At 43.3% G+C, this 14,635-nt stretch overlaps 1 protein-coding gene across 2 annotated transcripts in view; it reads right to left on the bottom strand.

The window, feature by feature from the left end:
* Positions 1–14,306, bottom strand: part of ntrk2a (neurotrophic tyrosine kinase, receptor, type 2a) — a 58,180-nt gene extending 43,874 nt beyond the window's left edge. For both annotated transcript variants that reach the window (XM_024417135.2, XM_024417136.2), the window contains exons 1-12: positions 13,051–14,306; positions 11,866–11,940; positions 11,685–11,756; positions 11,434–11,502; positions 11,120–11,268; positions 9,549–9,685; positions 7,663–7,795; positions 7,202–7,504; positions 6,810–6,836; positions 6,561–6,572; positions 6,185–6,222; positions 5,792–5,891 (exon numbers count right to left, since the gene is read on the bottom strand). In XM_024417135.2, coding sequence (XP_024272903.1) covers positions 5,792–5,891; positions 6,185–6,222; positions 6,561–6,572; positions 6,810–6,836; positions 7,202–7,504; positions 7,663–7,795; positions 9,549–9,685; positions 11,120–11,268; positions 11,434–11,502; positions 11,685–11,756; positions 11,866–11,940; positions 13,051–13,250 — 1,315 coding nt within the window. In that variant the 5' untranslated portion in view covers positions 13,251–14,306. The remainder of the gene's footprint in view (positions 1–5,791; positions 5,892–6,184; positions 6,223–6,560; positions 6,573–6,809; positions 6,837–7,201; positions 7,505–7,662; positions 7,796–9,548; positions 9,686–11,119; positions 11,269–11,433; positions 11,503–11,684; positions 11,757–11,865; positions 11,941–13,050) is intronic.
* Between the last annotated feature and the right edge of the window lie 329 nt (positions 14,307–14,635).

Below are 14,635 nucleotides of genomic sequence, written 5' to 3'. Positions count from 1 at the left end.
TATTTATTGCGCGGAATAGAATAGGTGACCTTTTGTACTATGGGGGATAGTAGATTGAAATAGGCTAGTGCTTTCGCATGGGCGGCTATTCAGCTTTGTTCAATTGTATTCTTCATACTATAAAATAATATAAACAAATGACATGGAATTCTAAGCAAATCTTGTCTGCTAAATGAACTAGTGTAGCCCACAGCCATTTGGCATAGCCAGATCAGGACCTAACATAAGGACAACTCAGAGTCTGCTATTCTGTTCTACATGTTCTTCATATCATGCTTCTTTAGACCTGTCTAAAATAAATCATGGATTTATTGAGAAGTTGTAGGCTATATTACATGGATTTATTAGACTTTTTAAAACTTAGACGTTCCAAAGGTCTGCATCAGTGGCTTGTAGGCTATGTGTGGAAGCCAGTTTATGTTAATTAACGGTCAATTACCGTGACACCGGCTGATGAAATTTCTTTACCGCCACAGCCCAAGTAAAACTGATGGGGACTATACTTGCAAACATTCAATTTTTTAAATGTATTTAACGTCTGCATCAGCCAATTACAATCATCAACGTAGTTGCAAGTGATAGAATGCTACATTGTAACTGGTCCCATCAGATATCCTGGTACACGTTAGCCCTATGCTAACCTCACCAGCTGACCATGATTACTTCCTGTAACAAATTCTGCATCAGTCTATCAAAGATCTTAGATTTTATATCCACCAACCAATGGCATTTCTAGGAATAGGTCAACTTGGCCACCAGATGTATATTTGGTTTACTTTTGTTCTGCTTGGTCTGTCTCCAGTGTACAGTAGAGTGACAATATTGCATGATGATGCATCCTCGACTAGGCTACCAGCTACTAACGTTAGACAAAATTCAAAACGTTTCTGCATATTTAAAATCCCACGTTTTTGCTCATCTGTTTCACACAAATCCATGTAAAGGAGGTCTATACAACATTCAGTTTGTCGTACATCATAAAAAATAAATAATATTAAGTCAAAAAACCTTCTGGACTTGTCAAAAAGCTGTCATGTACCATCTTCATCATTGCTTCCTGGTGGTACACACTGCTAAATCGGTTGACTTTAAAACAACAGTGCACATTCTGCCCCTGAACAAGGCAGTTAACCCACTGTTCCTAGGCCGTCATTGAAACTAAGAATTTGTTCTTAACTGACTTGCCTAGTTAAATAAAGGTCAAACATTATCTGTGGGTTCAAACCCCCCTCGCATCAAGCATTTTTGTTAAAGAAAACACTGTTCACTGCTGGTCCTCGATGCTAGATTCAAATAACGCATATGTGACTAAGTGGATATTTACAACAACGCATATAAATGTATGTGTAGCCTACACGTCTATGTAATATAGCCTGTAATAGTGACGATTATTTATGTAGCAGTGTCAGAAGCCTACATGTCGGTCTGCAAGAGGGACTGCAAAAAGAAGTTATCATTACATGTATTCTTCTCAACACATTAATACAATAAATGTAATTCTACATTTGAAAGGGGGAAACACTGGATTGTGTATGTGTGCCATTCAATGGGTGAATGTGCAAGACAAAATATTTAAGTTATTTTGAACGGGGTATGGTAGTAGGTGCCAGGCACACACCGGTTTGTGTCATGAACTGCAACACTGCTGGGTTTTTCACACTCAACAGTTCCCTGTGTGTATCAAGAATGGTCCACCACCCAGAGGACATCCAGCCAACTTGCCACAACTGTGGAAAGCATTGAGTCAACATGAGCCAGCATCCCTGTGGAATGCTTTTGACATCTTGTGGAGTCCATGCCCTGACGAATTGAAGCTGTTCTGAGAGTAAAAGGGAGTTTGTGCAACTCAATATTAGGAAGGTGTCCTTAATGTTTTGTGCACCGTGTATATGACCAGTCAGTCAAACACATGTGATCTAGTACCAGAACGTACCATTGGACTTCTGTTATGTGTTCTTTCGTAAACAAGTGTTGGATCACGTCCAACTACGTCAGTGATTTTAATTGGCTGATGCGCATTTTGAGACGGAGGTCCAGGTTAAAGCTAAACTTTTTCTAATGTTCGCACGTATGGCCCCAGTATGTCATAGAGTATATCCTTTCCTATGTGGCCTGAGCAGGAAAAATTGCTCTAGAAGGTGGAAGAGAAGGTTGTGACTAGGCCCTGAGTTAATACTCCAACACACATTTCCTGTCGCTATGGGAGAGGGAAGAGATCTGCTGTTGCCTGTCCAGTCGGCACATCTCTCATACACACATTGACCTCTGACCCCTCAAGTGGGCACTTTATCTGTGATTGACCAAAGAGAGACAAGTGACTTCAAACTCCCACAGGCTGTCACAAAAGCATTCCACACATGTCTCAAGTACTCAGGGGGAACATTGTGTATGTGTTTGTGTGTGTCCCCCTGTATCATGTTTGTGTCCTCCCAGGCATTGAACCCAGGTCATTTGCATACTTCCATATGGATAGCCCATTGAGCTAAATCCTACATCAGCTCTGGGAGCACAAATCTTCCGGTCTTTGGCAAGGTTACTCATCGCCGTTGTGCCTATGGTCCTCTGGAGACCTATGGAACCATGGGCCCTGTTCTGTACAGATCCCGAAAAAGGTAGTGCAGGGAGTGAGGGAGGTCCATGAAGGCAGGAATGGAACAGGGCCTAAGTGTGCTCTGCAGGAGGAGGAGAACACGCAGCGTGAGCATGGTCTGTCGAGTCCTATCAGAGATACTTCTGACCTTGAGAGAGATGTATTGATCATCCGGCACTCTTCCAAACACAGAGAAAACTGATACCTGCCTTCCTGAATCATTGATAAGCATACAGTGCTCGCTCCCTCTCTCTCCATCTATCTATTTTTTTCTGCTGCTCTTCTCTCTTTTTTTGCCATTCCAAAGAAAAGTTAATTATCAAACCAACCAAGGTTGTTTTAAAGGTCCAATGCAGCTGTTTTTATCTCAATATCAAATTATTTCTGAGAAACAATTAAGTACCTTACTGTGATTGTTTTCAAAGAGCAATTTCTCAAGCATGAATTTTACTAGGACTGTCTGGGAGTAGGGAGGGGAAAACTGAAAACTAGCTGAAAACTAGCGGTCATTAGTGATGTCACCATGGCAGGCCAAAACTCCATCCCACCAAAATGTCACAGAGATATTCCAACCTTATAGTGTGGAAATATACACTGAGTGTACAAAACATTATGGACAAAGACTGGCCAGGTGAATCCAGGTGAAAGCTATGATCCCTTATTGATGGCACTTGTTAATTCCACTTCAATCAGTGTAGATGAAGGGGAGGAGACAAGTTCAATCATATTTGTTAAGCCGTGAGACAACTGAGACATGGATTGTGTATGTGTGCCATTCAGAGGGTGAATGGGCAAGACAAAATATTTAAGTGCCTTTGAACGGGGTATGGTAGCATGTGCCAGGCTCACTAGTTTGAGTGTGTCAAAAACTGTAACGCTGCTGGGTTTTTCACACTCAACAGTTTCTCATGATACACATGAGAAACTGTTGAGTGTGAAAAACCCAGAGTCCCTGGGTTCGCGCCCAGGCTCTGTCGTAACCGGCCGCGACCGGGAGGTCTGTGGGGCGACGCACAATTGGCCTAGCGTCGTCCGGGTAAGGGAGGGCTTGGTCGGTAGGGATGACCTTGTCGGTAGGGATGTCCTTGTCGGTAGGGATGTCCTTGGCGGGCTGGGCGCAGTGCGTGCTAACCAAGGTTGCCAGGTGCACGGTGTTTCCTCCGACACATTGGTGCGGCTGGCTTCTGGGTTGGATGCGCGCTGTGTTAAGAAGGGTTGTGTATCGGACTTCTTTCAACCTTCGTCTCTCCCGAGCCCGTACGGGAGTTGTAGCAATGAGACAAGATAGTAGCTACAACAACAATTGGATACCGCGAAATTGGGGAGAAAAACGGGTAAAATTACACACACAAAAAAAAACTCACAAATTGTAAATTACAATAACTTAAATCTACACGCACATAAAACAGTGTAGAATAAAAAGGAGTAACCTCTGATCCTTACTGTACACCACATCTTATTGATGACAGAAGAGCAGTAACAGGTTCATTTGAACCATGTACACCCTTTTACTGTGTGTGTTATGCACCGAGGCATCCAGAGAAAGTGTGTCTCGATGTTTCACATGCTCCTGAACAGTTGACTGAGCACCCTACAGTGTTCAGTACGGTCTCTTCACACCTTTTGTCTGTTGTGTGTGTGTGTACATTAGCTAAATGTTAGTGGATTGGGAAAGTCTTTTGCTTTACACTTCTGTACGCCAGCCTATGAGCAGGATACATTACATACAAGGACTGCAGTGAGAAGGAATACAAGCCCCTTGTGAAGGCAGCACTTCTTTAGCCATACACAGTATGAGATCAGTCAGTCTTCACTTGGCTCCAATGTGTCTTTATAAAGATTGCGGTATGTGGGTCATTATAGTGAAAGTGTGTGTCTTGGGCATTTCAAGTTTCCCAGACTTTTTATTTTAGTGTGGATCATGATTTTGAGTGACAGGAGTGTCACTTCCTCCATCAGAAAGGAGAGAATAGAAACTGCAGTGAAGAGACAGAGACTCGTAGTGAAAGTTCCTGCAGGCAACGCTGAAACTCCAGCTAACTTCCTGCTCAGATACACACAACGCTGAAACTCCAGCTAACTTCCTGCTCAGATACACACAACGCTGAAACTCCAGCTAACTTCCTGCTCAGATACACACAACGCTGAAACTCCAGCTAACTTCCTGCTCAGATACACACAACGCTGAAACTCCAGCTAACTTCATGCTCAGATACACACAACGCTGAAACTCCAGCTAACTTCCTGCTCAGATTCACACAACGCTGAAACTCCAGCTAACTTCCTGCTCAGATACACACAACGCTGAATCTCCAGCTAACTTCCTGCTCAGATACACACAACGCTGAATCTCCAGCTAACTTCCTGCTCAGATACACACAACGCTGAAACTCCAGCTAACTTCCTACTCAGATACACACACGTGCGCGCAGAAAAGCACACACATACACGTACAGAGGAAGGAGAGGAATTGACGCCTCCGGTGGAACCTCATCCTCCACTTCCGCAGAGGAAAGGAGATACCACTTCTCCCCCTCTCTTCCTTTCACACCCGTTCCTCTCAGAGGGGCAATAAATCAATCAGCACCAAAATAACTGACCACACTGAGGCAGCCCTGGCCTTCCCATACTCCTACACACACAATCTCATCCAAAATACACACACTCAGGTCGGAATTCAATCCATTGCAAATAGAGGATTTCAGGATAGCGTTCAAAAGGTATTTTTGAAGGCATAGTCACACTTTGATCCTCATATAATTTCCCAGTATGGTTAATTATTAGTACAAACAATACAACATCAGCGATTTGAGTGACAGTCAGTTTACACCTCTATTGTTATTCCTAATATGGGTTAGTATCTAAATCCTCTTCAGTCCCTCTGCGTTATTCAATAGCAGCATCAGTAAAGACAGAGACGAGCTACAGTGCATCGTTATCTGCATGGGCGGATGATTAGTATGGAACAAGGTATAGTGAGACATTGAGACGGAGATCCACATGCATGTTATTCACTAGAAATGTCTAAGTACCTCTTTACCACCATTCAGATCCCACTCTATGGTTTTATCCCAAATGGTACCCTACTTCCTATACTGTGCCAGTGCCAAAATAAGTGCACTATTTAGGGAATAGGGTCCAATTTCAGATTGGAGAGAAAGACCCATAGGCTACAGTAGTATACTGTGTAAAGGGACTTACCTTTGATTCCAAACTTTGAGTTTCCCCCGAATTTCAAGATGACCAGCATCAATAGAAAACCCATGAAGGCTACTGCTGCAATCCCGACGACCACATATACCTGAAAGAATGACAAAGCTGTTGAGCTAGGACCACCACTACCACTCCAAAATACCATGTGTCACAGTGTGTAGCCTACTACCACCAAGATACACCTACCATATAAAAACATGAAATATAAAACTCAAAACACACTGTCAACCCTAAACATACTAGATAGTAGTACGACTACTAAAAGTAGTGGTAAAACATATTGTATAAAAACATAAACAAAATGTTAGAAGCATTGCTCCCACAACAGGTACAGGCTCCCACAAACACGGACATAAAGAGGTGACTTAGAGTGTGACTTACAGCAACTCTGTCTTCTGGTGGCTCTAGAGGTGTGTCCTCTGTTTTCAAAGAGCAGAGAAGACAGCAGATGCTACAGTATCCCTCAATGACAATGAAGTTGATTAAATGTCCCTGTCCCTGTGGGTAACACGTTACTTGAGGGATACCTACATAAGCACTTCATAACAATATTTGTATTATGTCTTGTGGTTGTTGACATAAGCATGTGCTACCTATGAATGCAGTATATATGGGTTGGGTAATGAATGTGTTATGAAGTCCTTATATAGTTACCTTTCAAGTAAAGTATTCCCTCTGAGTGTCAGAGTGACATAGGCCTATGTACTTGTTAACCTCTGCTGTGTGATTGGGTAATGTGAAGGGAGAGTAACTATACCTGTAGTTGGGTCTGTGTTGCCCAGATCCAGGGTGTGAGGAGAGGGAAGAGAAAATCAACTATTAACACTCAATAACACAAAAAGCAAACCTCAGAAATCAGTCTTTAAAGTACTTCTCAAGTCAATCATCTTTAGTGTCAGGACATCTGGTATTCATTAAAGTAAAGAACATTGAATTATTCTCTCAACAGTTCAATGAGCGATTTAGACAGTCAATGTTGCATGTAAATATTTGAAGAGCCACTCACCATAGTAAAGTGGTTCTGTCACTGTTCCTGTTGGGTAAAATACAAAAAGTACTTGATTGAGAAATAAAGGTCATAGATTAGTTAGGAACTCCCCTCAACAGGTTGTCTAGGTCTAATTGGACACCAATTGAAAATAATTAACAAAAATGAGCAGACATACAGCTCTCTAGGAATTGAGTTTGACACCCCTGTCCTAAGTGTAATTTGACCCCTGGCCCTACCCCCTAAACACTTGAGTAGATCTGAGAAGATTGGACATATAGGTGTTAGCAATATGGTAATAGCTCCATTTTGCCCTTTGATAGGCCAGGTAAAATTGTTGCTATATTACAGACTATCCAATCCTCTCAGATTGACACAAGTGGGATAGGGGTTGACTACACACCACATACCTCCATCAAAGGGGTCAAGCATGAAGTGAGCCTCGACGGTCTTGCGGTCTTGTCCGTACTTGTTGCTGGCCAGCAGGGTGTACGGTCCGTTGTTGATGTGTGTGGGGCTGTCCAGCTGCAGGCAGCCGTGGAACTCCCTCTCAGAGAAGTCATGGATCATAGTCATGATGTAGGGTCCCTCATTTACCGGCTCCCCGTTTAACAGCCAGCGGAGATCAGGTTTTGGGTTCCCAGACATACTGAATGGGATGCACCAGTGGTGGTCTGAGTAGGCATCACTCAACTTACTGATGTTAGGGGGAACTGGGGGAGGGAGAGAGAAAATGGGTGAGTGAGAAAGATCGAGGGAGAAGCAAAAGGGGGAATAAAGACAAAACATGGTCCAGAAGAAAAACTAGTTAAGACAACGGTATTATTCTCATTCTATTCCCTCTTTGTCTAGAGTCATGTTTGGAACTCACAGAGGATGTCGAGGAAGACTGAGGACTCATTCTCGCCCACAATGTTCTCAGCGCTGCAGGTGATCTTACAGTTGTTGTCCAGTGAGGAGAGGTTATAGAGATGGAGCTCAGACACCTGCCCTGAGGCCTCAATCTGCAGAGGACCATGCAGAGACACAGTGAGTCAGGCACCCACCTCATCCATATTACCAATGCTTTTACCCATCCACAACTATTTTGAAACTATTTTGCAAACACAATACCTGTTGCTGGTTATTAGTGCTATTGTAAGATTATTGTTTACCATTTCTAAACAGATATCCTTCCCTAGTGTCTTGTTAATTTTTGACATAGTGTTGCTTCTTCTGAGCACCTATGACAAACAAATGGTGTTACGCCTAGATTAGCAAGTAACATTATAGGCCAATGCTGGTTAATAATTGGTTAAAAGCCTCAGTGTTAAAATATCTGCATTATATAAAGCTGGCCACGCCCATTGTAAAATATACATATAGTGTGAAACAGTACTGCCGTTAAAGTGTATATTATCCCTGTTCATTAAGAATTCATCTGTTTAAAGGTGTGAATGGTTTATGCTCGGTAAGGGTAGGTTCTTTTAGGATCCCTGTTCACCTCATTCAGGTAGAGCTGTTTGTCTAGGCAACATGTTGATGCTATAGCTCTGCCATATACTGAGACGTGTGAGTTTATAGGCGTTTTACCTTAGTCTTCCTTCGAGCTGAGGTAATTCTGCTATTGGCCAAGTAAGTTTGTTTTTTCAAGTTAATTCTTTCTGTTAACAAATTTTTCTACATTTTTCTGCCTTTGTATATTTTGTAAATACAGCTCTGTATCCAGTCTTCTCATCAACTTTACTGTTAAATAAATACCACTTATTTTTGCATCTGCAACTCTGACTAAATAGGCTGCCAGATTCTCTGTCTTAAAGAGCGACTGCCCCTAAAAAGCAACTTCTCGTTCTGAAAATGGCCCATGTGACATCGTTATGAGTCAGAAAAATGTATTACATTGTCAAAATTGACTACATAGTGTAAATAGTATAATTTTGGTCATAAAGTCAGTCTCGTCCAAAACTGAGATTTACGAAATGATCGTAAAAAATGGTGTCAAGGAATGAAGGGTACCATAACAGTTTTCCTTGGGTTGGGTTTATTTCAATCCTGCCCAGCTGGCAGCACCCATAAAGTAATAATCAATTAAGAGCTGATCATAATGCCCTTGGTCAATTTGGTTTGACATTTGATATCCCTATGGGGCTAGTTAGGGACCATCACTAAATTATAGAATGTACATGGGACAATATTTTAAAAGGTCAATAGCTCCCAATTCCAATAACTTAACTTCAAACCAACTACAAATATTGAAAGAATTTAATGAGGAAACTAAAAGTCCCATTTACATTGTGTAGTTTATGGATGGTCCCTAACTATCCCCAAATCTATCAAAAGTCAAACCAACTTTACCATGGTTGCACACCAGCTGGCTGAAGCTAATTGGCTAAATCATTTGGCTAACTCTTCCCACCTGCGAACACACACGAAACACCCACATCAAACCACACCCTGAAACCAACTCACGTTTGAAATCAGTCATAGCATTTCTTAATGAACCAAATCTAAAACGAGGCCAAATCAGGAAGTGCAGTCGCCCTTTTACAGAAGGAATGTGCCTTTAACTGGTGGATTAGTGTTGTTGCTGATGGGTAGGTCCAGGAGGGCACAGAGTTTTTCTGGGTCAGGTCACGTGGTCAGTAAAACTCCTATCCCTACTCATGGGTGCATTTAAAATGGCATTCTATTCCCTATATAGTGCACTACTTTTGACCTAGGGTGCCATTTGAGATGCAGCCATGGGATTTTTGGTGGCGGGCGACGGTGGTGACTGACCTCATTGTAGGAGACGAGTGGGATCATGTTCCAGATGAGCTCAGGAGAGGGTGCTCCAGAGGTGTTGCATGTCAACACCACATCAGCACCCTCCTGCACCGTCACCTTGGATGGGCTCAGAGTCGCCATGGGAACCACTGCCAATGACAACGAAGGGGAGATTCAATGCAATCTTAGTTCAAAATCACAGCACAAACACGGCGGTGGTCACACACAGACTACAACTCCATGTGTCTCGCAACTCAGATAAAATTAATTAGACACAGTTTGGAGCCTCTCTAAGTAGAGACAACAACACAACCAAAGGTGGAGAGGATGGGACTGTGACTTGAAGGTGACCCACGTGTCCAATCAGAAGATTGGCTGCCTCTTAGCCGCAGCCAAAGGCATGGGAGCGTCTGGCGAGGAAGGACCAGTGTCGACAGTCCTGGTTGATAAAATGGACAGATCTCTTATCTCCACTAAGGGACGTCGCCAAGACTCTTATCAGCATGGCAACGCTCTCAATGATTCTAGAACCCAGAAAACGATTCATTTCAGCACTCAGACCATACCATCTGAAGCACCTTCAGTAAATCAACCCTTACAGCTTGAGCAGTCTCAGTTGCTCTCTTACACCACTGCCAGCTGCGGTGTTAACCCTACCCACTCAACAAAGCTACAGTACACTAGTAAAGCACAGTATGCCTTTACAATGTGTCCATCTTTAACAACACAACTCGTGGGCTAAACTGGTTGCAATGGTTGTTTACTGGTTGTATCCAGTTTTAGACACTAGAACCTACAGCATCAACATCTCCAATATAAATATTGGTAGGCAGCAGTGAAGGCCATAGCTTAGTCTCAGATAACCTCTGTATCCAACACATGAAAACTACTGCACTGAGCTGTGGATTTCATATAGTACAGGATGACAGAAGGAGAGCGGGAGATATGAACAGAGAAAGAATGACAGAGATGTCCTGAAAAAGAGATGGTGTGAGAGGGAGAGAGAGAGAGACAGAATGTTAGAGAAAAATAGAGAAAAAGGGGGTTTGCAAGGTTCTCATTGTGTTTAGCTGCCTGGCAGGCCTGGGGCATCGTACACATGCCTCTCCCTTGAGTCGTCTTCATATGTCACTCACACAGGGGTTCCCCTGCCGTCTCTCCAGGGGCCTGTAAGTAACCGTGGCGATGGCGAAAATAGCAGCCTAATGGAGTGGAGACTGGACTGCCGGATCAATAAGTGTTATCATTGTCGTTATATAGCCTCTGTGCCCCAGAGCACACTAGTACAGGCCCAGGTTCCTCTTTGTTATCAACACACACTGGTGAGTGTTAATGAGTAGAAGGGGGAACTGATCCTAGACCAGCTTTGGTTTGTGGGTAATCATAATGGTTTGTCATTATGATACCGCATGTGAATCTAAGGAGAGTTTATTCAGCAAAGCAATTAAAGGGATTGTTTTCAAAAAATTTGGCTGGGAAGGATACATTTTCAATTAAAGCAAGTGGTTTGTGGAAAAAGATAAGATCCACGGTGTGTGTTTTGATGATCATTGGGAGGTGTGCGTGTATTTTGGGGCCATTACCACAGTGAGGGGGGTTGAGCCTGGTGAGAGGTTTCCTCCCGCCACCCTCCTCTATACATTTGAGCTCCTGAGCATCAGCCTCCTCTCCCAGCCACAGCTTCATCCACATGTTCTCACAGGAACAGTGCAGCGGGTTCCCTGAAAGAATCCTACACACACAGAGAAACACAGTGTTGAATATTGAATCACACACTGACACGAACACACACATGTATGAAGGTATGCGGACACATGCACTAACGTTTTTTTTATTCTTTATTTTTTATTATCCATGATGACACATTGTCAGTCGGGGGGTGAAAGAATCAACTCACAGATTTGATATGTTTAAATGTCGAAATATCCTCCAATACAGAGATGACAAGTTGTTGTCTTTCAGATTCCTGTCAATCAGAATGTACATTATTATCAATAATTAGTTGAAAGACATATCCAAAAGAAATACTAAACTGTACAACCATTCCAGCAACTGTTCTTGTCTGTCTTAGGAGATACAATTATTTTTGTAAGAACTGTAGTTTGACCTTCAAATTGAGATTCATTTAGCCTTATAAAAGCCACTCACAGATACTGAAGTTTGAGGTTGTTCTGGAAAGCCAGTCGAGACACATAGGTAAGCCTGCTGTTAGTCACAGTTCTGCAATGCAAATATACACAAAAACATCATATTGTGCTCGGATGCCAACGCCAATCCAATCTGGGCTCCATCATGACCACAAGTATAAGATATCACATAACATACTTACAGATTCGTGAGGTTCCGGTAATAATGCAGGTCTTTGTCATTGATGGATGAGAAGCTACTCTGATTTGCAATATATCTGTTAAAAATTAAATTGGGGAAAACAGGTTAGAGAATAGTAAGTAGTAGACCTACAATGAACGACAGATGCAGTTTATGCAGCACATTTCAAACGATATTAAAAGATGTTGAAGTGTTTTTCGGGGAGGGGAGTTTTTGTTTACGATTTTTGTCAAGTTCGTTTGGAAATACAGAGGAACCTTCCAATAGACCTTTACTCAAGACGTCTAATTATTGTCATTTTTAACAGTCGATTATTATATAAACAGAATAAACATTGTTAGGCTACTTGTATTGTATCTTTACAATCCTATAACGGTGACAGTAGGCTATGGATATCAAAGGATCGGCTATGGTCTTTAGAAAAACGCTCCCATCATGTCCTCGTAACATCATGCATTCAAAATGCTGTAGCCCTATTTTTGGTTAAAATAACCCTGATGATTCTCTGTTTGTCTTCAATTAGGCTATGCTAAATCTGAACAGCTCTGAAACGTGGGTGGAGATTAATTGAGTCTATGCCTATTAGTTTTAGTTCACAATGGAAGCAAAATGGCCTAGGCTATACATTTCTCAGAATAGAAAATTCTAGGCTGTTGGGCCTATTATCGGAGCCAAGCGTCTGGGGGGGGTAGTAGCCTATTTGCTAATATTTGAACTAGACTACTGTATGGGTTTCTGCAAGAGTAGGACTACACCTCTCCCCCACTCCGTTGTTTCTTCTCGGGGCCACGGAAGAGCGTCAATCGGTACGGATAGCACCACAACAGTCTCTCACCGTCCAGGTGTCCCCATCTCTCTCACACTGACATAAACACGCGAGCGCGTGTACACACACTCACACACACTCACACACACACAGTCTATAATTGTTGCTTTTTGTTTGTTTGTTTATTTATTTTCCTAAGATCACCCTGAAAAACTATACAATAGGTTTTATTAAACAACTCAAATAGCCTAATTACTGACTGAGACTTGACCATTCGATTGAATCTTCAATTCTACTCATATTTATAGCCTAAAACGCATAGCCTTTTTTCACCTCATTATTGTGTGCCAATAAGGCAGGCATGCTATGTCTGTCATATATGTTGGGTACGGTGATGATGGATCATTGACAGTGACTCACATGTCCGTGATGTTGTCCATCTCCAGCTCAGACTGCAGCACTGGGAAAGCCATGATGCCCCGCTCCTGGTCCACACAGGCGATCCTGGTCCCGCTGCAGGAGCAGGACGCAGGGCAGGCGGCCCCGAGCCTCCACAGTCCCATTAATACCCAACACAACTCCAACAGAGACACCCAGCTACCCCTCCGAAAGGCGCTCATCTCGGCTCCCTCCACGCCCGACCAAGGACAGCTCGGATCAGCCAAGCTCCAGCAGAAAGAGACGCTGTTAGATGCTCAACCCAGACGGGCATGCACCATCCGCTATCCGCGCAAATGGGTGAGACGATGAAAATAGGTTTATCCGTTCCGCTCGTCTCCACAAGAATGCAGCCAGTCACTCAAAATCACATCGAGACACCGACGTGTGTGTATGCCAAGGATTCCTTTGCGCTGTCTCTCTCTCTCTCTCTCTCTCTCTCTCCCTCTCTCTCTCTCTCTCTCTCTCTATTTCTCTCTATATTTCTCTCTCTCTCCCGACTCTCAGACAGATGACACTGATAGGCCTAATTCCACACAAAACGCCATGTCCTGTGCAGGTCTGCCAGATTCAGAGCCGTGGATGAATAGATAACCAACAGAGACGATGGAGCCGAAAGCACACACCGTTTAGGCTATTATCGCGTTGTTCAGTCAGTGCACTGAGGAAGAGGCGGCGCGCGTACCAGCATCAAAACATATGTTATAGATCGTTGACGCCGTCAGGAATACGCCCTCCAGCCATCGTTCCAATTCTACTGCGATTGCTCCAGATGGTCAGGGGTTAAAGCGCTCTCCTCTCCTCCGGGTTATTCACCTGAGGCCTTGTCTTTAGACTTGTGTCCTTGTATAACGGACAAATAGCATAAGCTCGAACATGAGAGATATGGGGCTGGGTTTACAGCCTGAGTGTATTCGAATAGAAAGTCGTGTGTTAATTAAAAAACTAAATGACAGCACAGCCAGGTGAGCATCTGCTAAAATCACATTTGATGTATCCCACTGGCACAGCGGGGCATAGGGGCAGTAGCCTACTCAGTCAGTCACAAATCAATCCCTCTTTAGCTGCTGTGTACCAACCTCCATCACCTTATTAAATCATTAGTCTGTATTTCATAACCATAAAGATTTTAGCCAGCGTGTGCACTGAATCAATAACATGTCACCTGACTGCAGCGGAGGGATGTCATTCACCCTTGGACTCCTTACAAATGGAGTTATAAATCTGCCTCCTTGGCTCCTTCACACCACACCACACACACACACACACAAACACCAGTTCTGAGTCGCGCGCTCTCCCCATGTGCAGACATGATGTGACGTAAGCACTGACGCACAAGATGTAGCCTTGGTCTGAATTGAAGAACATAGACGCTACTGAGCTGTAGCCAATGCGGAGTCGACAGAAGATGCTAACATCCGGAAGTGGGAACTCCGCTCAGGCGTCTTTTTACGCCTACTACGTTAGGTTAACTGAGCTGAATCTGTCTCTACAAATCTATAGGGGTTCTCCAACCTGGAGTTGGGCACAGTACGGTGCAGACTATATACAGTGCATTCAGTAATAT

This window comes from Oncorhynchus tshawytscha, linkage group LG04 (genome assembly GCF_018296145.1).
Source record: "Oncorhynchus tshawytscha isolate Ot180627B linkage group LG04, Otsh_v2.0, whole genome shotgun sequence".
NCBI classification, from domain to species: domain Eukaryota; kingdom Metazoa; phylum Chordata; class Actinopteri; order Salmoniformes; family Salmonidae; genus Oncorhynchus; species Oncorhynchus tshawytscha.
This window is presented reverse-complemented; position numbering and strand designations above follow the sequence as displayed.